Below are 27212 nucleotides of genomic sequence, written 5' to 3'. Positions count from 1 at the left end.
GTCCCCAAAACACGGTGTTTCTTAAAAACTTCAGAATCTTACTGAATCCTGTCTGAAAGGCCAGGCAGGGGAGCTTGGGCGTACCAGGTACCGCAGCATTACCAGCTGTTGTTCGTGACCTTTCAGCTGTTCTGCTGGTTTTCAGCATGAAAAAGAGCTTGCACTGGCTTTTTTAAAGGCTTCAACTCATAGCAGCACTGCAATAAGCTTTCTGAAACACGAGGAGAACCACTGGGGACACCAGCATCTTGTTGGCGCTACCTGGGTTGCAAGAGGTCATGTGATTCTCAAGTGGTTCGGTACTTTAAAATTGAAACTAAATGCCTTTCCCAGCTTAATGATTAAAATAATAAGGGGGTGATTTGCCTGAGTTTGCTGGCAATGCTGTTGCAGCGTTACCAGGGAATGGTGATCGCTGCCCTTACCTCGTGTAAACAGTGACACACACTGGTTTGTACTGCTGCCATCCACCTCCCTGGGGCAGGAGCATCACCCTTCCATGGCAAAAGACTGGTTTTCTTCTGGAGCAATCCAGTTCATCAGCATGAAAAAGTGCTTGGTATCAGTCCTGGAAACATCACTTGATTCTAGTCATGCAAAACCCATTAGGAAAGACTGTTTTTATTTTTATTTAAATTTTCCTTTAATTAAAAAAAATCTTTTCATCACAGCCTTAAAATCAATCAAAATAAACAGAGCTGCAGCAGACTGGAACAGTGTCCCAAAGTCTGTACACATGGAAGGTTTAATTTACATAAAAATCAGTGCAGATTTTTTTACAAAAGCAACAACCCATTCAATTCCCCCCCCCACCAAATCCCCTTTCAAAGAAGAGGAAAGGAGAACCTGAAATACAAGTCAAAGAGGAAAAGAATTGATACATCAAGCAACAATAAAATCCGTTTCGTGGTTGTAAATACTCTTTTGAGCAGTTACAGCAAAAAATAGCACCTTCAAAGCCCCTTTGTACAATAAATGAGGAAACCAAGGCTTTCCAAGGAGTTTGAGTGAGTTAGAGACATGACATGATGTTCTGCTTATGGACAAGAATTATCTCCTCCAACTTTTAACTCTTTGGGCTTGTGTACAGTCAACGGAAAGAAATCAGTACCTGTAGAAGGTGATGTATTCATCCTAAGATAAGCACCTAAAATAGTTTAGATCTGCTGGAGATCCCATTTCTGGGGAAGGAAGCTCAATGACGAAAGGTAGGCAAAATGAATCCCTTCCTGATTGACCTTTCAATGGCATTTGTATTCCTAAACCATGTAGGCATTCTCAGAGAAGGGAGGGACCTTCCATTCCTTTCTGGCTTTTTTGAAAACTCTTGTTTTGCTGTGAGCCATGACTCGTTAGGGGATAAACCCACTTGGCTCATTAGACGTGAGTTTTCATAAAGTTCAGGGTCAGATTTCCATTCACTGTCTTGGTGTGCACATGATTTGATTCCTTCGATTATTCGATATAGAAAAGTGAAAGAAGATAATGTTCCTTTCTCACATAGCAAAGCAGACATAAAGGTTTATCTTGGGGAATTCTGATTAAATGGACTTTAAACCATTCTCTAATATCTACACTTCTTTGTGCTTTGAAGATCAAGTCACTCCTGGAGCTGGTCTTTGCTGGGTGATGAATCAAAGCTCAGTGTAGAGGCTCTTTGGATTTCCAAGTAAAACGGGAGACACAACCCTGGGGTCAGTGAGCTCCTTGCACAGGAGGGATTTCCAAGGTGGGCAGAGCTGCTACAGCCTAGCAAGCTTCTCAGCATGGATTGCAAGTGTTGTAGCATCCTTCAGGTGTACAACTGCCTGACCCCAGCATCAGTCCTTGCACATATTCCTACAAGTTTTATGGTTATAAGTTAACGCAGCTCTGTGGAAGTTGGTGCAACTCAGGGTCATTTGTGGCTGTTAATTATCTGGCCTAGCAGAGCAGCTTCTGGAGCTTTTGGTGTTTTGACGAGGACTGGGTTAGCAGGTCAACATGTCCTAAACAAACCTTCCAGCAAATAACTAAAACTCTTGAGTCCCTGAGATCCTTTGCTTTTGCCAGAAGGGCCAGGAATTGGCCTGGATTATCGGATGGGCTGGCTGTGACACAAAGCCCTGACACTTCAGCATCACACCAACCCTGTTGCAGCATGGAGAGCAAATCCGCAGGCTCTGCTAGGGGAGCCAGATTCAGTCAAATGCTTAAGCACATGCTCAGATCTGTCTTATCAGTGAAGGAGGTGAGAGCCTGGGAGCTTCTCAGCCCACAGCTGTTTTTTCTGCTCCTCCTGCCCTCTACTCAGTTTCTTTAACAGAAAAGAGATGTAATGATGGCAGGAACAGCATTCCTCCCTTCCCTCTCCCATCCTTCCTTCAACTAGTACATGCACTCCTTGAACAAGCTCAGCACAGTCTCCTAGAGCACACTTATCTGGGGTGTTGCCTGCTTGTTTTTTAAAGACTCATATAATTGTCTCTAAACTGTCTCTTTCTCCACCCCATGTCCCCCAGCTTTGCTTCATTTACATCACAGTCACTGTTCGGTTCTTCCTGGGGCCTTTTGTTCACTAGGGGTTCTTGCAGCTCAGATACAAATAGCTCCCAGTCCTCTGGAAACCATTTGTTATTTACCCTGAGGGTAGGATAGGGGGCCCTAAGCTTCTTCCCAGCTTTGCTGATTGAAATTCAGGGCCAGTTTGGTGGGTAGGGAGGAGCCGGTGGGTTGGATGGCCAATGTCTTCACCTCTCAGGGCCCAGACGTGAAGGTGAAATTCCCCGAAATATGTAACCTTTGAGTTTCTAGGAGTATGTGGCTGAAACAATCTGACAGGGCCCTGAGGGAGAGCATTGGAAAGGCTGGTGCCTTGTTTATTTACTGCCTGCCTGGTATTGGCACGCTGGTGTGTGAGCAGGCAGCGGGGAGCTTGTGATGCAAATCCCTGTGAGCAGAGCTCTGCTGAGAGTCTCTCACCAGGCACTGGGGTCCCCTGTCCTCCAGTGCCACTTATAAATTGGGAGGAAGTTTTCTTTAAGGGGGGTTTCTGACTTTTTAGGGAGGGTCAGGGGAGCTGTGAACTGTTTTCCTACAATGGAATCAAGGAAAGTTGTTTCCTATTGAAAAAGCAGGCAGGCAGGTACAAGCTTTTAAATTTTAAATTAAAAAATATTCCACAGCTGGATCAAGGGCAGGTTCCTTAGCACACTACAGCTGTTCAGAAAGAAGGATTTGGGGAGGGGGATTTGTCAAGTCTTAACTAATGCTCAAAGTTTTAACACCCAAGAAACAAGTATATGGCAGGGGTGCTTCAGGAAAGAACTTACACTCTGCCGTGTGCTGTGCTCTGTGCCGAGTGAAGCCAAAATTAAGTTGTTACCCAACTAAAGAATCCCCCGCACTCCTCTAGACCCCGAACGCTTGAACACTGGACACAATGACAGCATTGATGCAAGGGATACGCTTTTGTCATCTAGGTGCACTCTGAACTGACAGGTAGGGAAGGGCCCGCGGCTCTGTCCCAACAGCGTGTCCAGTGTTCCAGCTGTTTCAGCTAGCCCCATGTAGCTCTAAACTAGCCCCAGGCCTGGGAGCCGCTGAACCCAGCGGTGTGTCAGGCTGCAGAACAGTGGGGGCGACCACTCTGCCTTCAGGACCTGGCAATATCTCTGCACAGCGTAACCTTGCTCTTTCTGCCTGTCTGATGCCAGACAGATAGCTCAGGGTAAGGTCGTGTGTGTAGGGGTCGTAAGGGGTGTTTGACGGAACCTGACCTTGACGAGCATCTTGCAGCTACGCGAAGTGAGAGCCCCTGGTGAATCGCACAGCTCCTGCTCTCTCATCACCCTTCTGAGCAGAGAATGAGACCAGAGGAGCTTTGGAAACCAGGAGCTGCTGAACTGCAAATGCAAACTGCGATAGAAATGATGGAGAGTGTGAAGGAGAGGAGCAAACAGGCAGTCATCTTCCTTTTCACTGGGAGGTGGCTCAGGGGACCAGTTCTACGAAAATCGGGGGTTCCTCCCAGACCCAGATGTACTGCTCAGCTGGTGGGCTTCGCAGGGGAAGACCGAGGAGGAGGAAGGGAGTAGTTTTGAGAGCGCTGAAGTGCTCAGTGCTCCAAGTGGATTTGCCATTTCATTGTTAAATGTTTTTCATTGTAAACGTTTGCATAATACTGTAGATGACAGCTGGAAGGGAAGAAAGTCAGAAATCAAAATGAAAGGCTTTTGGAAATGTCCCTGAAGGAGAAGTTGGGAATGATTTTCTGGAATAAAAGCAGTCTGGAAACTTCCTTTGTGACAGGGAGTTTCAATTCTCTACATAGCTCAACACCTTAATCCCTGACTTCTGTTTTAGGCAGACAGCACAGCCCCCGCCTCCCCCAGGCACACACAGAAGTCAAACCACAGTCAGCACTTCTATGATACCAATTCCTATTTTACATTTATAGCTGTTCTTGCACCAACTACTTCAGGCATTCAGCTCGCTCTGATTTATGTGTTAGCTCTTCAACATACAGAGAATCGAGGCTTTTCATTCTCATCTTTTCAATGATACCAAACATGGGTGCTGCAAATAGACTCGGTCGGAAAGCCCTGACCCCCCCCTCCCTATCGCAGATGCTTGTTCCCTTGCAAGCCAGCCTGACAGGTCCTGTGGCTGCTGCAGCGCTGCGCTCAGCACGGCTGGGGCCATCTGCCTGCCCTTCGTGGGGTCGTGTCAAGCTCAGTCCTTGGAGGACAGGCTTTCTTCAGCTTTGAGATTCCCTCCGGGCTCAGGCATGCGGTGCGTGAAGCAAAAAGGGATCTTGCTCTTCAAATTCTTGAGCTGCTTTTAGAAAAAAATTATTCGCTCGCGTTTGACACTGCTTGTTCCCCTTGCAAATATTTTTCCTTGCTGCGCTGTGAAGCATCCCAGGCGCACGCTAGCATGGGGTGTGCCCGCTGAGCCGCCGTGCCTACCGATTTATTCTTGGCATAGCCGCCCGCCGGGTGCCGCGGTACAGCCAGGTGAAGGGTGCCCCTGGGCACAGGCAGACACGGCCATCCGTAGCGACAGTTCCTCTGCAGAGAGGCCGGGGCAGGTGCAGCAAGAGGAAAGGAGATGGGAGGAAAAGGTTTAAGCCGCAGCTAGGTGTGAAAGCAAAATACAAAGCCTCTCAGCTTCCGCGTGGACTCTGCCCTTCATCCTGCTGTGTGGACACTGGGTATAAAGAACCTCTTCATCTTCAACTCTGTTTTATTCACATGTAAACATCTGATCTTCCTGAAAAATTGTTGCCCAACGTCCAGACCAATTCTGAGGGGCTTTTTGACAACAATAGCAACCCTCCCAGAGAGTTCGGAAGCTGAGATTACCACTATGGCACTTGAGCTTAATGTCTTGGAGATGACTGGGAGGTCATCTCAGGTGGCAAAGCGCAATCTTCCTGTTGGCCTGCTGGACTGAAGCTCAAATTTTCTGTGCCGCGGTGAAATTGCTGCCTTAGGACCATGGAATTATGTCCAGGGCAGCCGCAAGCTGGGCCTTAGAGAACAGCAGACCCTTCTTCTTGGCTGTTGTGAAGCACTTCAGCGTTCAGGCATGTTTTCTGTTTGAGTGGTTTCCGTGATAAAAAACTCAAGCAAGCTCCTGAACCCCACAACTCTCCAAAACATCTGCTGGAATCCTTTTCAAAGTTTCCAGTGGCAATTCAAGGACAATTCCCTTCCTTCCATGACTTAGGGGCGTTACAGTAGATGGAGTGCAAATCCACTTACAAGGAAGATCCCTTTTTATCAAAGCATCCTATATTCTTTCCCATCCCCTGGTGCAAGGACCCCCCGGGGCAGTAGCAAGCTGGGCTGGAAGGAGGTTCCCCCCGCAGCCCACCCTCCCTGGCGTGAATGGCTTCCTCGGCGTAGGCGTGCTGAGAAGAGACTAGAGAGAATCACTGCAATTGCGGCTGAATCATTTTTATTATTGCAGTTTGTAGGGGTGGGGTTTTTTCTGAAAAAAGCAAAATTTCTACTCAGTCCTTTCAAATGTGGTTCAGTAAAAGAAAATAAGGGTGAGAATCGCTGTGTTCAGTGCCTTCCATAGCCGTTTAGATGGCTAAATAGAGAATAAACTGTCGCTAACTGTGATCTGTCAACGAACCGGACCCGCTGGGTGGGAGGAAACGGACTCAACCCACTTCTCCCTGCCCTCGGAAAGGTTCCCCTCCGGCAGCCCCAGCCCAGCTTCCCCGTCGGTTCACCACGCAGGAAGCCGTGCTCAAGAAGGGAAGAAACAGCAGCACTAACGTGACTGGCATGTTTTCCATACACATGCCATTCTTGCACGTAATTGGCTTTTTGTCTCTAATCCCAGCAGCGGGATTGACAGAGGGGAGAACTTTGCAAAATTTAAAATAAATTTTTAAAAAAAGAATAAAAAGAGGGCAGAATTACAGCCCATGCAGGAGAAGGGGGGAGAGAGATTTCCATCCTTTCAATTTGTGCAATGGCTAGAGTCAGAGGCTCGTAAGGTAGGTATGAGTTTATAGATATTTTTGTGAAGGATTTAATAATACGCAGAACCCTCTGCTCTGGCTCTGGTGCGTGCCTGGGTCTCGTGGCCATGACCCAGTAATTTACAGCGCTCGGCAGCACGGAGGCTGAGCCCGGGGTTGACGTTTTCACAGCTTGGTAATCAGACCCGGTTGGAGCCTGGCATTTCTGTCTTGTGAAGGATTCTACAATTTGAGTATAATTGTGTTTTGAATGAAAACAATGTAAAAATTGCCTGTGGAAAAAAGCATCGGGCTTCTTGAAGGGGGGGCAGTTGGTAAAACAAAATGTTTTATTTTGTCTTGGAGAGATTTTTAAGGAAAAATTATTCACATTTTGTATTATATAAAAATATTCCCAAGTGAAAAATATAGGTTTCCTACTCTGAAAACTCATGGGGTTTTTTATTCCTTAGTTCCCCTTCCCTGGGCCCCAACAGCAATGATGCTTTCTAAAGGGGAGCATATTCTGAAAGAAAATTTCCAATCAAATTTAGAAACAGTAAATCTTTGTAAGAGTGGAGGAGAAGAGTCTGGGGTAAGACACGAACAGTGGGAGAGCTGGACATCTTCTAGGGCAAGATCACAGCCCTGGGAGCAGAAAAGCCACCACTCCTACTGTCGCGCCATGGCTCAGTACCCAGGCAGCGCTCCGCTGTCCAAAGGGAAATGCTGCACCCAGAACCGCATTGAACTTGGCCCTTTGGGTTTGCAGACTAGAACTAGGAAATTGCCTCCTGGGTTTTGGCAGGATGAGAACTGCAGTTCTTCCGAGCTTGGAAGTAGGTTTTTTCCCTAACTTCCTAAGTCAGCTCCATCATTTCCTCCAAATCTTGTTCTAGTTAACAAAATGAAAAGGTTTGTGCGGGTCAGTCTGAAGAGCAGAAATGGTCCTGTATTTCTGCCCAGCTCCAACAAGTGTGTAATGCATCTCTTTTCTCTGGACAGCAGAGACCTAAAGATGGCAACGCTGTGGCCAGACATCAGATGTGATTCAGTTCCACAATCCTCCAGAGGCAGCAGTGAAATAAAGATGCCCTTGGTTACCTAACAAAACCCAGTCACCTCTTGTGGGTGATGGCTCAATGTCTCACCCCTGCCTCTAGCACTGTCTTGACCCTGTTAATCAGCCAATTTTTGTATTACTTGGTTGCTTAAGAAAGACTCGAGAGCATTTAATGGCCCCTATACAGCCAGGATCAGGTGTATTTTCACACTTACATTTTGACATCAGTCCAGACTCACAACACACATCCATCCCAATCGAGTGCAATTCAGACTTCCAGGTTTTTAGACTAGCTTTCTTATTATGAAAACAAGGCTAATTTGAATGCTGGATGTCACATCTGGAAAATATTTGCATATTTTTCTTGTTCTCTCAATCAAAGAGCTGAGTGGGAAGGGTTTTATCAGGGTGGCTGACATGCATTCTTTTTTAATCTCTTTTAGGGATTATGTTTTTTCCTCTGATGCATCCAAACAGATCCTTCAAGCGATAGAAAAGGTAAGAAAAAACCTGAAAAGAACAAAAATGCCGGAAGGGTGACATGGATACCCCAGGACAGCTGTAGCATGCAGCTCTGTGACAAGAACTTAGGTGAATGAGTGTCCTTTAAGAGTGGGCAAAGAGCTGTGCTAGAGTCTGGAGCAAGTAAAAGATTGTTGCAAGGGATCTTCGGTAATAATTCTACCAGTAATTCTAACAGGAAAGTGGGAGAAGGACTAATTAAAAACAGAAATGCTTTCTTTGCAGCACTGGCAACTATACATCAGCAACGTGAGCCTGAATAGTAAAGCTGACCAGACACAAGTGCCAGTAAGCAACCTCCTTTCCAAGGGAGGTCAAGCATTAAAAGAAAATAGACAACACCAACTGCACTCAACCAGTAACTCTGTTGGTTTTAATATTTTCATGGATTATTTGCAATGTAGGTAGGGGAATTAGGCTTCCTTTTTAAAAAAAAAGTAACAGTTGGATGTTACCACATTGGTGTACTTTAAGCCCTGTGAGACATTTTAACATCCTCCTTTCTTGTCTTTCAGCTTAAAGGCGTGAAAACTGAGCCACCTATTTAGCAAAGTGCTTGGCATCACCAAGATGAGGGTATTTGAGCTCTCTTACAGGCTCAGCTTTCATTTCAGTAGGCCTGATTCTGATCTTAGGGGAGCAACAAGGACTATCTGTTGCAGTCCGACTGGCAGAAACTGAGCCTGTGCATGCATGAGAGAACAGAATCAAACCTACCAAAACTACTTTTGGGTCTTGGTTTCCGGCTGCCGCCTGTACGCAACCCTGATTTTTCCATTTCCCCTCAGCTCAAAGAAAAGGAAAAAAAAGAAACAACAAAAAAAGAGAAAATTAAAAAGCCAGAAAACACCCCCCCCCCAAACAACCCATATGGGCTGTCTGTTAGATTCAAGGCTTTGATCCTCTATTTGCACAGAAAGGAAGACATATAACTGCTAACTCCCATCGCACAGCGCCAAGGGGGTTCTGTAAAGCATCAACGGACAGACAGGATTAGTTTGAACACAGATTGCATACCTGTTGCCCTCCTTCCGGAGGGCTGTATATGTACCACAAGAATAACGGCTGCCGACCCCAGGAGTTCACAAAAGGGACCTGTGCCAGGACAGAACCCCGCTAGCTGCAGTCCAGCGAGCGCCTCTCACAACTCGCGTAAAACTTGAGGTCAGCCTGAACTTCCAAGCATCTTCAAGACAGTTCCTGGATAATGGGGACTTCCAAGCATTTGCTGGGACGGACACCTTTTTTTTTTTTTTTTTTTGTCATTTATTTCCAAGAGGACAGTGAGGGAACAAGACGAGACTCTTGGTCAAGGAGCTGTAATGCAGGATACAGCTCAGACGTTAGAGCAGCAAAGCCAGGGCTTGTACAGCACAAGAGCATCTGTCCCCGTTGTTATGCACGTGCTGCTCCAGGCATGCAGGGGCATTTTCTAGGAAGCAGTGCTTTCTTCCATCCTCCAAGCATGACAGAAGTTGGGGGCCTGCGGTGCAAAGGGTGCTCTTGAAAAAAGGAGGTATAAACTGTAACTGAATTTATTGGAACACAGGGTTGTTTCATAAGGGGATGTGATGGAGGAAGGGAAGGGTTCAAGCTCTGAGAAGCAAATTTGGGTGAGAACAGGCACCTTTTCACTCTTTTGAACACTGTAAATAATAATAATTAAAAAAAAAAAGACCAAGTGGCCGCCCTCCCCTGGCCCTCCCTCCCAATCCCAAGGCTTGCCTTCACATCATGCTCTTCCTGTACTGAGACTGTGAGCTCTGTTTGGGTTTTGAGTCCGACTGCTGCAGTTCAAACTGTTTGTACAGGTCCCTCAACTCTTTGATCTCCTGCAACACCCTCTTGGCTTGGCTCCAGGTGGAGGAAGCCTCCCCCAGCAACCTCTCCGATTCCTGCAGGATCCTTTCAGAGTCCGACTTGGAAGATGATGAGGAAGAAGAGGTGGTGGTGGTGGTGCTGGTGTTGGAATCCTTGGTCTTTCTCTTGCCTTCGCCGTAGCCCTTCACCTCTGTCAGCAGTTCCTGAGTTTTTTCCAGTTTCAGTGCAACCAGTTCTTGTATCCGGGACAGCTGCTCTGGTTCTGCTGAGGCAAACTGAGCCTCCAGCCCCCTCCTCAGCACCGCCCGGTGCGTGGAAGAGTCCCGTCGAGACAGAATTTCTTCCATGGAGGCACATTTATTCTTTTCTGAGTGTGAGAGCTTTTTGGGGACCTGTGGTGTGTACATGGTCCCTTTGTCAAAGGAGTCATTGCGCTGCCCAGATCTGTCCCATGAGGTCACCTCCCGTCTCGGGAGGCTCCCCGTCCGGCCCTTCTCTGACGACTTGACGTTCTCCGAATCTGACCGACGCCGTCCAGCAGTAAGATGTGCCACTGACTTATCCAGATCCACCCGGAAACTCTCTTCGCAGGTGCTGTGATCCTCTGGAGAGGCGTCTTCCTCCTGGATCAGGTCAAGTGTCAGCATGCCATCAGAGGTTGAGGTAGATGCCTGAAGAAGCAGACAAAGAGCTGTGTCATCACAGGAACAGGCACGGCTGCACACTACTTCTGAGTATCTGTTCTAACCCACGGCTGAGTTCCCCAGCTGTATGACTGCTCTCCGTCAGGAACCTGAAGGAGCATTTCATTTTCAGCATCAGGAAAGCGGGTGTGAGTGATGGCAAGCTACCATTTTGCAAAAGGGGTTTGCATAATGCAATGATCTATGAGAACGGACGACTAGATCTGACGACCCAGTACAGCCTGGGGTCTTATGACAATTTTCAGTTCAGGCCAGAGCCCAAACACCAGGTCTTCTTTCGTTTGCTTATACATTAAATAGTTACCAGGGAATTTCACCTAAGTGGGTCTCTGGAATTTGTTATACGTACCACAGCCATCAGATGTCCCCGTGTTGGAGGGCGTCGGGAGTGCTGTATTTTTGCTCTATCACGTGTTGGGTGGGCGAGGTAGCTGTCCTCTTCCACAGTAACCTAAAGTGGTGACAAAGGCTAGTGAACCTCTGGGAGCACTGGAAATGTGAGCCATTCCTAGTTTCTGTAGCTGTAATCAGCCAGATACACCATGGCAGATCATTTATTCCTCCATGATTCCCTTTCTCTTGCTGAGGGTGAACTTCTCCCACGTACCTCTGGGCCAGGATCTTTCGCTAACGGCTGTCAGGCAGGAAAAAGCTTGGGTTGCAAACAGTGAATCCTGAACTCGGATACAGAGTTTGCAGTTCTGTAGTGCAAATGTTTGCTGGCCAGGAGGAGAGCTGTGCTCGCCACCAGAACCAAACCTGAGCTGGAATGAGGAAGGCACTGCATCCCCAACATGCTGAGCTCCTCTGGCTGCCGAGCTGTGCCAGGGTTGCCTGTGGGAGCACAGCCTGACCACCTCGTGTTACGGGAAGGCTGCAGTCTGTAACACCCTCCCTAGCGAGTGTGCCCAGGCACAGATCAACCGATAACTTCGTAACACCTGCCTGCGCATTGTCAACAACATACCGGTCCTAAGGCCCGTCCCTGGTCCAAGACCTGTAGGTGGGACTCACTGATCTGTGTGCTTACAAGGATGCACAGAAGGAGATTTGCAGGTAGGGCCAGCAGGGAGTGGGGTGTGGGAATCCAGCCTTCGAAGAGTCTTAGAGTGTTACCCTAGTCTGTGCCTTGATGGGATCAGATCTACTTAAGCCATTCCTGACAATTATCTGCGAATCTGTTTGTAAAGATTTCAGTGACAGACTCTCCTTGAAGCAATCTATACCATTGTTTGCTATGCTGCTTTCTGCTCTGCAGCTTCTCCTACGGTCTGACCTTCATTTTCCTTCACTACAGGGTTTTGCATTGCCATCCATGAGAACAAACAGCATCACAGCAGTGGGCCGCCTGTATTGCAGTAAGTCGAATGTGGATGAGAGAGATCTGAGACAGATCTAAACTGAAGAATAGTTGTCATGAAGCGTTAATGGGAGACAGCGTTGAAATGCTTTTTCAAACTGCAGCCCTGGTAGCGAGGGGCACAGCCTTCTCAAGGTAGTTATCATTCACACTGGAAGAAACTATGTGGGAATGCTCATACTGCTCTAAACCTGGCCTCTGTCAGCTCAGCTGTGGCTGTAAGCCTACACTTTGTCTCCAGGAGGAGCCTGAACTGATGTTGCTTTGTTCTTTTCTTTCTAATAGAAGCTGCTTTGCATAATTGTGGTAGTTACTTTGGGAGTTTCATGCAGGAGTAATGCTGCCACTTTGGAAGCGGTAGGAGCTACACTAGTCACACTTTGTGTGGATGTGTTCTCACCTTGGCTCTACTGTTCCAAGGTCCTCCTATTGCTGTCCCACAGTGCACTGATGCCTCATCTCTCTAGTTGTCCCCTCTTTTTTCACTAAGTGGAGAACCTGACTTTTGACAAATATATATGCCGCACAGTGCTGAGAAGGCAGGATTAAACATTCCTGGTTTGACCCTTCAACAGTAGGAAAGGATCTGCAGAGTTTAAATGCCCCGTAAGTCCCCGTCCAAAGGAGTGGGAATGGGCCTGTCCCTTGGAGATGGCAATTGAGAGAGGAGGGGTCAGGAGGAGGAAGATGCACTGAGGGGGGTTGACAGATGGTGCTGTGCTATTAGGGTGCTCTGAAGATAGCGTGGGACTATATTGGTTTTTCAGTTAATTCCTTAATTCAGTTCCACTAGTTAAAGCTCCTTTGCAAACAAGAGCGCACTGCATGCTTACCCAGCAGCAGCGAGGAAAAACTCTCCGAAGCCTTGGGAAAGCATTCCAAACAATCCCACCATCCCTGTGCGAGGCAAAGCTGGGCTCCAAACTGAAGGCATCTCCCTGGGGCCGGGTGTGCCAGGGAGGGGACAGGGCCTTGGCAGCTGCCCCTTGCCATTGCTTTGCAATCAGTGCTGCATATTAATCCCGAGGCTGGGAGGATCAAATTATCCCAAACCTTCGTAAAAGCCCACTCCATAGGTGGTGGTGGTTGTGTTTGAGTGCAGTCCTTAAAACCCCAATGGCTTTGTACTCGTTTTAAATAGGAAATGGAGAGGGTAGGAGGGGCCTGCTGCTGTGTCCAGCAGTCCAAAATCTTCACCCAAGATTAAAGTTGAGACAGCAGAGCCTGGGTCCGGCCCTCAGAGTCCTGCTCACCTCATCTAAGATGCGGTTTTTAGCACGTGTGATTGCAGAGTTGAGGGCATTAATCCAGGACTCCTTCTCTTCTGGACTCACAGCCAGGAAGATTAGATTTGGTGCCTACAAAAGAGGGAATTCAGGTCAGTGCCAGTGACTAAACTCATACAGAGATGCTTTCACACTGTCCCTGCCCACAGAAAAGCTACACAGCCTTTACAGTTGGCTTGCCTTCGCAGGAAAATGCAAAGCAGACCTGATCCTCCAGCCCTGCAAAACGGCACTGGTCTGCCACACACTGCACCTGGCCTCTCTGCTTCTTGGCAGCCCTTTGCAAAGTAGACCATGATTCCTCACAGTACCCAGCTTTTCAACCCAAAAGCTGTGTACCATATTTACTTCCCTCGTGGCTGCAGTTCCTCCTTCCCCCTCTTTGCCTTCCCACACACCATCCTAGATTTTGCCCTCATCAAATGATGATGCAGCCTTTCTGTGCATCTGCTGCTCACATGCGATTTATCTGTTGCCACCTCAGACTTTGACAGAGTCTAGTAGACAAGCAGCTACAGTAGGTAACCACAGAAGGAGCTGGATTTTCCACGCTATGTCAGATGCACACTGAGGGCACAGCAGTTCTGAAAATATGGCCTGTATAGGAGATCCAGGATCCTTCAGGGTTTTTTTAAAGCTAGATACTCGGTAAAAATGAGTTTTAGCCTCCACAGCGTTTTGTTCAATTCTCTCCGTTGCTCAGGGCGCTTGGGGACAGCGCAGCCGCTTTCCATTTTCCCCTTTTTTTCCCTTTTCGCATTTCATGGCATTACACAATCCTTATCAAAGTGTGGGGCGGGCAAGCTTGGTCTACTGAAACGAGTCAGAATGAATAGTGTAAATCCAGCTCACGTGTGTGGCTGTGGGTGGGTGCATCTGTGGCAGAGACAGCTCACAGTCAGCGACTGGCTCTCTTTTGGCAGTGGCAACTGAGACCTCATAGAAAGTCCTGCTTCTAGGTAGCAGTGCCCCCATTCCAGCAGTTTTTAACTTTTATCCAGGCAGAAAGTACTTCCAGGACAAATTCCCTTGCAGTTCTTTTGATGCTGCCCAAATCAGCTAAACCACAGCTGCCAGGAGTGGCAGCAGTAAAACGGCTTTGTCCTTGCTCCTGGCAAATGTTCTGATACCTTCCGTTCCCAAAGTCTGAATACTCTCAGGTGAACGGATCCAGAGCTAAGTGCTTGGTCATATTTACTTAGTACACCAGAGGCTCGAGTCCTCTCCCAGCAGAAACCCTGCTTCTCTCTCCATCTCCCACTGTTGCTATCGGTTCTGACGATAATTTTTAAATCACAAGACACAATCTGGACTCCTACACAACTCAGGCTATCGAGTTTCACTCCCTGATTTCTGTATCAAACCCTCAGGCTTGAAGCAGGTAACGGAGAGGCAGCCCAGCCTGCCCCAAGAGCTAATGGCTTTCTCGGGCTGACCGCATGCTTGAGACAAAACGTACCGTGTTTCCAGGCTGTCTGGAGTGGGCGAGGGTAAATTTGCTGTGGTTCTTTTTGCTTCTGCTTTTGGACTTCCTGAGCTCTTCACATTTCTCATAATCACTCAGGTCAAACATTTCCTGTATATTTTTTTCATCTTTTACCTGCAAAACCAAAAATAAAATTACAGCCTTGCAGATGTCAGATGGAGAGGCAGTAAGAGGGCTCTGATCCAAACCAGCAGGGTGCCCGGCTGGAGCTGCTGTCTGCACAGGAGCTTTGAATGTACAGAATGGGTGCTGGAGCCTCTGCTGTGGTGTGTGGTTGCTGAAACATTGTGCAAGAGTTTTCCACCTTAAGGCACAAATGCAGTAATAGCCCTGTTAGCTGGGGAGTGCTACACTTGGGTTTGGGGAGGAAAAGCAGAGATTTTCAACATGATAGTTTTGACTCGAGTCTCTTCTGGAAGGAGGGGGACATATTTAGAAGGATAACTTGAAAATCATGGTCTCCTAGGTTGATTCAAGCTTTGCTATGGATTTCTTCAGGACTTAATTGCCTCCCCTCTCCCAAAGTCACTGGGGCTAGGCTGAACTGAGATGCAGGTGTGATCAGACACAGTGTGTATGCTTGTGGACCCTCTTCTTCCAGCAGCAAGAAGACGACCCTGTCTGCTAGGAGGAGGTTTGTGCGGAGGCAGGAGATGCTGAGAGGAGGTAGACTTTCATCTGCTGATGAAAAGGGGCAATCATATTAGCGCTTGTTGCTTTTCTGGAGACAGCATAACAAAAGTTTGAGGGATAAAGATTAGCACTTCCTATTTTTAACCTGGTGGTATTACCGAAGCCTGTGCTGGCAGCTGATTTGGGGGGTGGATGAAGCACATCCAGTCCCAGATTACTGACACGCCGCGTGTGCTGCTCTCCCCCGCTGCCGAGCCTCATCCCTTGTGAGGGGCTACAGGCAGAATTTATCCAGGCACTGCCCAGGTTTTGTTCCAGCAGCTCCTTGCCAGGCGTTATCTGCTGGGTGGCTGGCCAGGCCCCCAGGGACCTTCGGCAGCCCGGGGATTCATGGAAGGTTCCCAGAAGGAAGACAGTGCTAGGGCTTGGCTTTCACTGACGGAAACACTTCTTGGCTGTCTTTTAGAGAGCCATGGAGTGCCGTCACTCCGGGGACACTTGGAGCAAAGAAGAGAATGCGCAACCTGTCTTCTGCCTGGTCCCCTTTGGTTTTGTATGGCCTTCCTTTTCATGGCTGGTTTTAATGCACTATCCTCACATCCCACTCCTACAGCGGGGCAGCTCTACTCTTTCCATGGTAAACATGAGGAATGTAGGTAACTGGGATGGGAGAGAACTTGGTTTTGCATGTTCGCTAAGGACAGAACTGTGGCAGGCTCAAATCCCTGTTAATCTGCTTAACCCGACTCCAGCCGGGGTCATTACAGGCTGGGATCTGCGGTGGAGGTTGGAGTAACTCGGGTGCCGGAAAGGCAGACGGTGATCAGGTCTTAGCTCTTGGATTTCTTGAAAGGACTCCACCCCATTCAGTATGTTTCCTCCCTAGTTTTGGGAAGCACTGAAGGAATTCCCCATGATTTTTTCATTAGAGTTTAAACAAAGAGGCCGACTAAAATGCTGTAACCACCTTTCCAACCAGACACACAGATAAACTGACCATCTGGCCTTGCACGAGGACTGCAGTTCCCCTTCTTCCCTTTTCCCTTCTATCCCCTGAGCTCGTCGTCAAGAACTAGGAGGCAGACACCGTACACAGCTATTCTTGAAGCCCCAGAAGCTATTGCTTATTTCTGCTCATAACAACAGCCACCGCCTATGGGCTATTATGAACAGATACGGAACTGTCTCTCGCAGATAATGTCTATCTATGTATCCTCCCCGTGCATTTCTAATCAGCTGTTATCTCTTCCCAGCACCATCCTACAATCCACCTCTTTCCAAGAATCTCAGCTGAATCCAGCCCTATTCATGTGCAGCAGGAAAAGCCGATCCCCTCTGAGCCCCCAGCTGTGAGACAGCGGCTGAGGCAGGAGCCCTTACTCCAGATGTTTGCTCATGTAGGTCACTGGGACTTCCCCAGCCCTTCCCTCCTTTCTCAGACATGCAGAGCCTGCGCTGTGAACTCATAGGAGCCAGGACTGAAATATCTTGCCTCTAGGACTATCTATAGGAGGCTGCAGAAAGGACGGGTGGAATTGGTTCAGATAAAGACCCTTGGGGTGTAGCTAGTCCTTTAGAAGACTTGGAGTGACAAGCCCTTCAGCCAGAGCTGCAGGCAGGGAGGAAAGGCAGGTTTGTGCTCACTTTGAATTGATTCCCTCTTGTACGTAGCCTTGGTAGTATAATGAGGCCATAAAGTGAACGGGGCTGTAATTTAATCATTTGAACGTGGCTTTGTTCTGCCTTGGTGATGGGAAGAGGTCTTGGCATCAGCCTGAAACAGGCTTGATTGCGGCGACGCGGTGGCAGTGATTTCACGGGGCATGAGGACAGCAGTCTTGTCTCACAAAGGGCATTGCCAACCGACATCCCCCCTCTCCCGCACCAAGACATGCAGGCAGAGGAGTGAGCAGCAGAGCAAAATAACAGAGCATTCAGTGTGTACACAGTGAAACTAGAGAGAAGGAAGGTGAAAAGCAAACTTCAAAAGTACTAGCCAGCTCTTTTGTCCTTTATGGGAGGCTACCAAGGCCAAAAAGAGGGAGGTGGTGGGCATGAATTACAGAAGAGAGCTCAGAGCAGGAGGGGATGAGTGCACAGAGGCTGAGCATAGTCATGCAGCCCATCCTCTGTAAAACAAACAAACAAACAAAAAACCAACAGAAAAAAGCAACCCCTAAAGACCCACAAAGCTGCTGAACTACATGGTCAGAGAAACCTAAATCCTGGTCACCTACATCACTAAGAGATGGGTGACAAACCTGCAGCGTGTCTACCCTCCTCCACATTTTCAGTGAGATTGCAGCCATGCAAATAAAACCCTTCAGGTTTCACCAGCAGAGAATTTGGCTCGATATGTTCCCAGGGCCATACAGGTCTTTGGATAATGTTTTGGACACCTTTGGGAGGAAGTAGCCTCAGGTGTCAGTTCTTAGCAGGAGGGAATGAAGCACGATTTCTCTGTCACCCGGTGTGGTTTGTAAATAGAACGGCATGGTCAGCATAGCAGCATCGATCTTCATTTATTTCAGGGTGACCTACTACAGCTCGTCATGCACCCAGGGTGCTCTGTGTCCGAGGAGTTCATCCTAGTGACGGAGATTTACTATGACCATTGCGTTTGCTTGTTTGTTTTCTCTGCTGAACATAGATTGAACACAGATTTTTTAAAAGTGAGGGGTGATTTTTAGTCTCAGATGCCAAACTTGAAACTCTTTAAGAAAAGATCTGAGTTCTGGGAAAGGCTGAACATCTCCTCTAATGCAGAGTCTTCAGTCTGGTTTCCCATCCCCAGAGTTTCTTGCTCTCTAACTTGCAGGGAAGATGGCTTAAACAAACTCTCCAGGGCCTGACAGTTTCTCTTTCCTACAGCACCTTTTAGGGAGTCTAGAAAAAGCTTCCTTGTCTGGGGCAGCATATCCAGGCTCACACACCTGCCCGAGAAGCAGCGGGGGCTCTGCAGATGTGGGTATTTTTTGGATCCTGCTGCTTTCACCAGCCTTTCTCAAGATCTCCCACGCTGTAGCTCAAGGCTGGGAGGAATCAGGGACCGCTCGGCTTAATGTGCTAGGAAGGGAGAGGCCTGGATGGTTGATTTTGGCAAAATCATTCCTAGCTGGGAGGTGGCCAGCAGGTCTTTCCTTCCTCACAGCTGCTGACTGCCTGACGTGCAGCGAGCTGACGGATCTCAGAGCCTCGTGGGCAGGTAGGTCCTGCGCTCCTTGCCCTGCAGGGAAGCTCTGGATTGAAAGGATTAAGGTAAATAAATCCCAGCAATTGCTGCCATGGCTGTCTGCTGGCTTTGATCTCCATATTGCAGCCACCCTTCGCAGACAAAACAATTTCTCATCCTGAGGTTCAACCTGGCTCCTCCTCATGCTCCCAGAAATACCTCCACACTCCAAGTAGGCCAGGCGAGGGAAGGGAAACTGAGGCACAGAAAAGGACCCCAAGGGGTCCCCCATCACCTAAGACAAAGCAGGGTATGTTAGACCCTGGAGCCATTAGAGCAGACAGTCCCCGCACCCCCAGTGGCAGCTGCCGCTGCTTGGGGCGTAGCTCCACTACAGCCGCACCGCCACCGGCAGCGAGATGTGCTGAGGCCGACATTGCTGGCGCGTTGCTAAAGTTCAAGGAAGGGAGCTGCATTCCTCACACGCCTCACCCCCGCAGCTGCTGCCCCAGCAGGGTCAGACCGAAGGGACGCCAGCCACGACGGCACTCCCTGTGCCTGTGGGACGCGGCGTGGGTCAGAACATCGGCCGTGGTACCCAAAGTACCTTCTCCCAAAGCCTTGTAGGGCTTATTTCTAGCCTGGCAGCTAGTCGTGCTTCTGTGGTTTAAATTAGCTGCCCCTTGGATGGCTTGCTGACAGAGAGTTAAAATTTCCTCCCTCATCAAGTTGTCACTTGCAACAACTCGAGATCTCCTTGGTACAGATCAGGACTGTGTTCTGGGGCCAAACCAGGAGCGAAGCAGAAGGGCAGTCATTCAGTCACCCGACAAAGTTCTGCGGCCTTCCTCAGATTTTTTTGGTGGAGATTTGCCTGAGCAGTTCCCTGTTGAGATGTGACATGCTCAAAGCAAATGGGGAAGGTACAGAAAATCACAAGACACCAAGTGTAACGTATCCACGAGACATTCAAGGGGTCATAATGTGGCTCAGGGTGTAACAAGAAACCTCCAGATTGTCAGTAAAGCTGAATATCGAAACATAGGCAGTCTTGGGGACAGCATCGGCAGCATGTTCCCCTCTCAAGCTGAGAGGAAAGTTTCACTTCCTCAAGCTGAACACTTCTACCATCTAGCAAGGGACAGAAATTTCTGCAAAGCTTAGCTAAAATCAGGCTGTTTGTTGAGACGGGAATCCACGCGTGTGTGCAACACTGGCCCTGGCAGTGCCGGCAAGCAGCACCGGTGAGGGGACTGGCAGGTGACAGGGGAGACCCGAGTTTAATGTCCTGTCCCGTCACTGGTTCCTTGTTCTTCTCGGTTCCCTGGCTGCATGGGGGAGGTAACTCTGTGGCTCTGGTCTGCAAGGGAACTAGCAGAAGAAATACAGGGAGCGTTGGGAGAGTTTCAGGCATTACAGTAACAGAGACCTGCACAATGCTGTGGGCAGGGGGTAAAACGGACACTGCGGATGGGTCGCTTTTCCCTTCTCTAGTTAAAGCGCATGTGTGGAGAGAAGGCAGGGGTACAGATAGCGTGTTTGTGTGCTCACCGGCAGGAGCCTGGTTTCAGCCAGAGCCCCTGAACCTTGGTAGCACAGAAATGGCAGTGCTCCAAGAGTGCCTCCCGTCTGCACACCTGCATCCTCTTTGGGAGCTTGCACCATGAACTTGGTAGCTGAAGGGCATGCCCATGACCTTCCAGGGCTTTTCACTGCCAGATTGCTCCCCTGAGCTAACAAGGGGACGGCGGCAGATAGTTGCTATCTCCTCCAGTCCCTTGCCCCAAAGAGTGATCAGCCAAGGCTACCAGAAACACAGGTCTCTCAGAATCGACTGGTCCCTGTTGCTGGAAACAGCTCTTCCGCATCCCAGTGCTGCACTCTAATCCCAAGGTCGTGCTGCCTCATCCCACCAGCTACCTCCGTCACTGGAAAAGGGAGTCAGGCTGTGTGTGTTCTTTGACCCTCTCTCTGTGCAGAACGGTGCCATTGGGACAGAAAAGGCACTTTGCTGAAACTTGTGTAGAACAGAGCTTGGCTGAGCAGGAGAAGGAAGGTGAAAGGGAAAAGGACGGTTTAAAAGAGCAAGAGCAGGAGAGGTATGGAAGGGGTAGCAGGTTCCAGCTGGGCAGTCACAGACTATTCTTGTGTAGCCAGAAGCCAAGGGTTTACACACCAGACTGATGCTTAGTGCTGCAGCTGTCCATGAACCCGTATGTAATCACACAGCTCTGTTTAACACCTTGTGCCACGTTGAACGCAATGGACACCAACACACTTTCCTCACCTACCAACCGCAGACATGACGCAGAGTCAGAAAACATGGCCAGCCCGTGCACAACAGTGTTCACCAAGGCCAAACACACACCGGGAAGCGTTGTCACAGTACCAAGCGTGTGAACAGCACCTGCACAGAAACACGAGTACTTTGCAGGCTCCATCATGTGCAAGAACCACGTATGTGATCTCTAGACACTACTTCGAAAGTGTACACACACGCGCACACCACTTCCAGGCAGAGTTGTGCAGTGTGTGATGGTGCTGTAACAAATGAGCAAGAACAGACTACTTTTCAAGTGCTCTTGTGCTAATTGAGTCAATGCTTTTGGTAGCAAACAAGAAAAGGCTTAAGGAAGCCCCGAGAAGCGTTTCCTCATTAACATCTCGTCATCACAGAGTCCGTTCATGCTGTCTGGACAGCCCTGGGCTTCCTGACAGGAAGTGGTAGGAGCCCAGCTGTGTCTGTGTTAGTCCGACCGCTATTCCCAAGTGCAAAGCAATAACAAAGCTGTGCTAGAAACAAGAGAACAATTACCAGAAATTTGCAGGGGGGGAAGGAACTGGTGTGGAGGAGAGCAAGGGGAAAGAATGCAAAAATGATACTAAGAAGGTGTTCTGTTAACAGAGCTCAGCTCACTTCAGCACATCTTGTCTTGCGTGTTTCTGCCCTGAATGCTTATTTTGGCGGATGACCAAATGCTACATAATGAAGGAGGGTTTTTTTGCATAAGTTCACAGAGTTCGGCTTGCAGCCGGGGCACAGATCGCTGTGCAGGCTCAGAGCCCCTGCCTGAACAAGGTCCGTAAGCCTCAGCTACCATTTTGGTGCATTTTGGAAGAGCAAAGGTTCTAGGCGTTAGAGCAGGTTTTGCAGAGCAGAACTCAGAAGCCCCATTTGCATTTTCCAGGTATATCAGCTGGTCTGATAGAATACATTTCCTCTCCTTACAGACCTGGCTTCTGCCAGGAAGAAAGCCCAGGCTTCCATCTCCTAACAAAAATAAATAAATCAGGGCTGGTCCCTCACCTGCAAGGCCAGGTCCTAGGTAGGTAACTGAAAAAGCACACAGATTCCCAGCAAGAATCAATGTGGATATTGATGGGATTTTTGGTAGTGTGACTGCCTGTGGGAGTTAGCTTTTTGGAAACTTACTTGTTCAGCCCTTCCGGATATCAGACCAGTGCTCAGCTCTGAGCGGTTTCACTGCTCTGCGTTGTCTTCGTGCAACATCACTACCTGCCCTGAGCCGACGTCTTTCCCAAGGGATCCCACCGTGCGTGATATACAATTCCCCCTTCCTAGGCACCTTGTGCCTTGGGGAGATGACTATTATTAGCCCTGCTTTCCAGATGGAGAAATTCAGGCAAAAGTAAATAAATGTCTGGTTTGAATTCATTTAGTGAGTGCGTGGCAGCACTGAGGATAGGATTTAACCCCTGCGGTGCTCTGAGCTGACCGGGGGAAGCCGGGAGTCCTGCTTTACCCGCTAAACCACTGGCCTTCTGTTCTAGAGTGGCCGCTGAGCTTAAGAGGAGCTGACAAGAAACACCAAGGTTAATACGAGAGTTAACTTGTAAGCTCCATCCACCAAATCCACATTGCTCCGATGGCTTTGATGGAGCAACAATAATTTATAGCAGAGGAGGGCTTTGATCTTTTGCGGAAACAGACAATTGAGTCTCATCTCCTATCACGGCAGAAATCGGGCTGTGATTCAACCTGTCTAGTGGCCGTTTCCACTAGAGTTTTCTATTCACGTCTCCACTGTTTAATTCTCTCTCTGGCTGCATCCAGTGCCTGCCCCATCATCCACACCGGCAGTGGCAGGGATTTACAAGTGGAGAGCAGTGAAGAGACTCTCACACAACTCATCAGCACAACCCAGCAGTGGCTCCATTTTCTCCACTGGGCATAATCTGATGTGTGAAAAAAACCAAAAACCAAAAGAAACTCCATCCTGTTCTGCTTGACAAATCCCAATTTATTAAGCTATTTGCAGGAGCTGCAGGCACCTGCTGCCAGGAAAACGAGTGTGCAAAGGGATCCTCGTGCTCCGGGAGCAGAGCTCTGAAACACATGCTATGAGCTAGGGGCAGGAGGGAGAGCTGGCTACGGGCTTCCCAGGGCAGATCTCAGATCTTGGTATGTGAAGGCCTGGCTTTGCTAAGGAATAAAGATTAAAAGACCCGTCTGTCTTTGAACAGAGTGTCTTGGAAACACACGAGCGACAGGCGGGCACACCCAACACGTGCCCTCCATCCCTACACGCACATGCACGCGTGCTCACGCAGACAGACAGCTGAAGCCACCTCGTATGTTGAGATTCCCGGAGATGCCGGACGCGGTGACACAGGCGTACTCTTCATTCCCGCAGGCACACAGAGTCACTTCAGTGCACATGCACGCGGCCAGATGTTACCTCTGTAACCACATTTCTACTCAGCCACAGATTCTTCCATATAAAGACATAGGCAGTCACTGCTGCATGTTATTTATGGTCTTTCACACACGTATTCGTACACGTAGAGCCACAGTGCTGCTTCAGAAGCACATGCACTAGGGTTTTTTTTTTCTCCATAAAAGAATACACGCATGCTCCCTGAAACAAACACTCCTGGTTCAGAACTAGCCTTTGCTTCAGCGGGACCAAGTTTCTCCCTCTACCGATCCATATGATTCCTTCCCCACCGAATGGTGATGAAAGGGACCCTGAAAAGTTCCCGTGTCTGTCTCTAAAACCACATACACAACTCCCTGCTAACCCAGCTGGGAATTACAGCAGTTTTCAGTCTGATACTGCGCCTTCACGCCTCTTGAAGGACCACACAGCATCCTGCTAACGCTGTTAAGCATCTGCCCAGTCTGCAGATTACCATTACAGAGCCGCTGAGTCCAGCCTATTCCCAATGCCTTCCCAGCAGTTCCAACTGCGTCGGCACAGCCGACAGTAACTTCACAGTTACTTCACTTCCAGGTCCTGGCTCAAAAAATACAAGCTCCAGTTCAAACTGGGCTTGAGCATGTCTTTCTGCTCAAGCACGTGCTTCAGTGCTGCCTTGAATCGGGACCCCAGTACAGAAGAACCATTGACCCAGCTTGGTAGAACAGGAGGCAGCAGGTAAAATCCTTCCAGCCATGGAATCTGTCTGTCTAGCAGTTTCTAAACTCTGATCTGTGGCCCCAGAGGTACGTGAGCTGCTTGTAAGAGTCATGCAAGACGAGCGGGCCTGCTCTTGAGAAATACACGCTATACGGTCTGCATGAGTACTGGGAAATTTGGAACAACCACAAATCAAAGGAGATTTGTACCACTCGCTGTGTACCTCTCGTGTCCATCTTTCCATCTGACTTTCCCCATCCATAAATGTATCTATAGATTCATCATAGGTTTAGTGTCTCGTTACCACTAGTGTGGTCTATGGTCTCTAATCTTCCTCTTATTATGTCTCTGTACCTGAACTCTGGTTCCGGAGCAGCCAAGAGACAGATGGGAGTGAGCTGTGAAATGCCAGCACATAGCTAAGTGCAACCTGAGCTTTCAGTCTGCTTTTAGGCTATTTCTGTGTTCTAATAACCCCTGATCCATCTGCACTTTGCCATGCCCCATGATTCAATTAGCCTCTAAATCAAATTATGCTTGGCGCTCTGGACCCTATTATCTCTCCAGATCCTGAACTGATAAAGCTGGGCCAGGTAGCCACGCATCTGAACCACGATGCCCGTTGGAGAATAAGCTCCACCCAGATCCGTGTTTTTACCCCAAATGCCCTGTCCTAACACCAGCCTGCCTCCAAACACCCGCCGTCCCTTGTCTTGGGGGCACAACTCTCACTAGTGCTAGCGATGAGTTTTTAAAGGAGTGCTGTTGCCTGGGGATTTCTTCTTGATGAATTTATCAAGACAAAAACTAAAGGGGGGGAGGCTGTGCAAGGACAGCCAGATCCCAGCCTGCAACGCTCAGCCTGATAGTCACATCCAATTAAATCTAAAGTAAACACTACATTAAACCCCAAACCCCAGCCCATGTTGAGCGGAGACGAGGGGGAGGAGAGGGGACACGTTTTTCAACGAGGTGTTGAATCCGTGGTTAAATTTCCCCGTTTTCTTGCGGTGTGTGGTTCAGGGGGAAAAAAAAAAATACAAGAGATAAGGGAGACCACAGTTATTTCCAAACAGAGCAGTGCAGCAGCTGGGAACAAGACCACTGTCGAACTTAATGACAGAGGACAGGCACAGAAGGAAGCTGGCATTGCCGTTTCACCGCGGCGGAAAGAAGGATGAGGGATTTAACTCTCGCTAAGTGAATCCTTTCATGTGTCCAGCGCTGGGAAAAATGTCTCCCAGCCAGAGCCGTCTGGGAGAGTCGCTGTTGGAGCTGACACATCAACCCAGGCCAGGTTTTGCCGGTGCTGACTCTGGGAGAAGAGAAGCCCCCCGAGAAACCTCCTCAAGCCAGGCTGGCGATGGAGGGGCGATGGGGAAAGGCTGGGGCTGCTCGGCATTTGCTTTTCATATGCAAAAGGGAGGAAAGGGGGATGGGAAAGGAAAATGAAACCGATCCTACCTCCTTCTCCGAGATGTAAAGCTGATCTCCCTTCAAAACCACATAACGGTTTTTCCAGATTTCTCTAAAAATGCCTTTCCCGCAAAATTTCCGCACCCAGCCGACCTTCTCTGGCTGCACAGATTGCTGGTTTCCATCCTGTTGCCCCTAACACAAAGAAAGAGGGAAGAAAATGGGGGAAAATGGTATTATTCTTGGTTTTACACTCCTCTTCTCCCCCCCCTCCCTCTTTGCCCAACTTTCGCCTCCCCCTCCCTCCGGCCCCTCTCGCCGCCGAAGCCGGGACCGAGGTACTTTGCTTGATTCACTCTACATAGATTTTTCTGCTGCAGACATGAAGCAAAACCAATAATACCAAGGGGACAATGCAAAAATTGCAGGCAGGGTTTCACTCTGTGCATTATATAAGAAAGGCTGTTATTGGCCTCATACAACATGCATTTGGCCGTGGAAAGAGGAACAGGAGGGTGTTGGGGAGAATTTAAACTAGCTGATTTTTTACTGCAGTGAAAATTGCATTTTTTGAGCCTTTTATGAACAATTAATCCTAGAGGTGAAATCTATGTATGGGTTTATATTTAAGATTTCTTCACAGACAGCAGTAAGATCTCTGGGCACAGCAGACACGCACATACGGCACAGAGCAGACACAGAGCGACAGATAGATGGTGTCTCCGTATTTTATCATTTCCTTGCGATCAAAAATGAAAACTGCCTGTGCTAAACGGCGAATAGTATCTCCTGGGGAATTCAAGAGGAAGGAGAGGTGCTGAGCAGTAGGAGAGAAGGAGAGACGGGTGCTGGGTTTGGTTTTGTTTTGATCCGGTTGGGGTTTTGGGGTTGTTTTTGGTTTTGGTTTTTTTTAGCAAGGTAAGGGCAGCGGGGGAGCAGACGCAAAGCAAACAACTGGAAATGAAAAGACAAGCCCCCCTCCCCAAAACATCCGGGAGCCTCCCCCACCCCACCGTACCCCAAAGAAGAACCAATTCCACTCACCCTTTTTGCAGAATTATTTTTTTTCATCATTCCTTAACGTGCTTGCGCTGGAGGGAGATTGGGGAGGGGAGGGGGGGATCAGCGAGGGGGGCTCCCGGCGGCCTCCTCTTGGGAAGAGCGTGGCTGGGAAATACACAGGGTACCTCCTCGTACTCCCTCTCCGTCTTCCCCCTTTGCAGATTACAGAAGCTCTCTAGTTACATGAAGACCAGCCCGCCTCTGTAATACATCCTTAGCCATACAGACACAGCATCCCCCCCCGCCAACCCGCACCACCACCACCATCACTGAGCTCTCGTGGGCTTGCACTGGGCTGGCCTGGGCTCCCGAGCTCCATCTATAGCCGTGCGCGTATGACGTCTGGAGTTCACAATAAAGGGCGAATCGCAGCCCACGAGGGTGGGTTGGTTTTTTTTTTTTTTTTTTTTCTTCTTCTTCTTTGTTTCTGACTCGCTGTTGATGTGAGTGGCTGGATGTGTGTGTGGCTGGATGTGAGTGTGCACATTGGCAGATGTCTCCCCCCCCACCTCCGTGTCTGAGCCACATTCCCGGCTGTGTCACAGGTCACCGCAAAACTTCCCGGGAGAGGGAAAAGCGACCAGGTGGCACTGGGAGGGTTTTCTGCCAGGAACGTGGCTGAGTGTTTAGAAGTAGAAACAGCAGCACTCTGCAGAGAGGAGTGGGGAGATTCCCTGGGGAGGGGGCCGGGGAGAAGGGTGGAGGGGCTGGTCACAGGGACTTAACACTGCCAAAAGAAAGCGACGTTCAGGGCGCAGCTTCCCCAGAGTGAGGAGATGCTTGGCTTCTGAAAAAATACCATTTTCTGCTTATTTGGTCTCCCTCCTGCAAGTCCAGAACTATCCG

General features: G+C 48.9%; 1 protein-coding gene and 1 long non-coding RNA gene across 6 annotated transcripts in view; one reads left to right on the top strand and one right to left on the bottom strand.

The window, feature by feature from the left end:
* Nucleotides 1-26658, top strand: part of LOC142598503 (uncharacterized) — a 57607-nt gene extending 30949 nt beyond the window's left edge. For both annotated transcript variants that reach the window (XR_012832668.1, XR_012832667.1), the window contains 2 exons: nt 11868-11928; nt 26528-26658. This is a non-coding gene — a long non-coding RNA (uncharacterized LOC142598503). The remainder of the gene's footprint in view (nt 1-11867; nt 11929-26527) is intronic.
* On the bottom strand, nt 655-26533 carry PLEKHO1 (pleckstrin homology domain containing O1). Of its 4 annotated transcripts, none has more exons than XR_012832666.1 (7): nt 26349-26533; nt 25353-25499; nt 14676-14816; nt 13184-13288; nt 10920-11021; nt 9063-10537; nt 655-4175 (listed from the first exon to the last, which is right to left on the bottom strand). XR_012832666.1 is itself a non-coding variant. In XM_075737204.1 (7 exons), the coding sequence occupies exons 1-6, from the start codon at nt 26376-26378 to the stop codon at nt 9773-9775; spliced, it is 1290 nt and encodes a 429-aa protein (XP_075593319.1). In that variant the 5' UTR covers nt 26379-26533; the 3' UTR covers nt 5922-9528; nt 9771-9772. The 4 variants fall into 4 exon arrangements, 2 of the variants coding, with proteins under 2 accessions (XP_075593319.1, XP_010299871.1); XR_012832665.1 differs by lacking the exon at nt 655-4175 and adding an exon at nt 5922-7355; XM_075737204.1 differs by lacking the exon at nt 655-4175 and having other exon boundaries at nt 5922-9528; nt 9771-10537.
* Nucleotides 26659-27212: the final 554 nt, after the last annotated feature.

Source organism: Balearica regulorum, chromosome 28 (assembly GCF_011004875.1).
Source record: "Balearica regulorum gibbericeps isolate bBalReg1 chromosome 28, bBalReg1.pri, whole genome shotgun sequence".
Lineage (NCBI taxonomy): Eukaryota > Metazoa > Chordata > Aves > Gruiformes > Gruidae > Balearica > Balearica regulorum.
This window is presented reverse-complemented; position numbering and strand designations above follow the sequence as displayed.

Excerpts from the sequence above, each read along its gene's own strand:
- PLEKHO1 (XM_010301569.2), bottom strand. The coding sequence starts at position 26,378 with ATGATGAAAAAAAATAATTCTGCAAAAAGG. Across the intron at positions 25,500-26,348 it reads AAAATAATTCTGCAAAAAGG|GGGCAACAGGATGGAAACCA; the intron begins GTGAGTGGAATT and ends TCTTTGTGTTAG. Across the intron at positions 10,538-10,919 it reads GGGGACATCTGATGGCTGTG|GCATCTACCTCAACCTCTGA; the intron begins GTACGTATAACA and ends CTGCTTCTTCAG.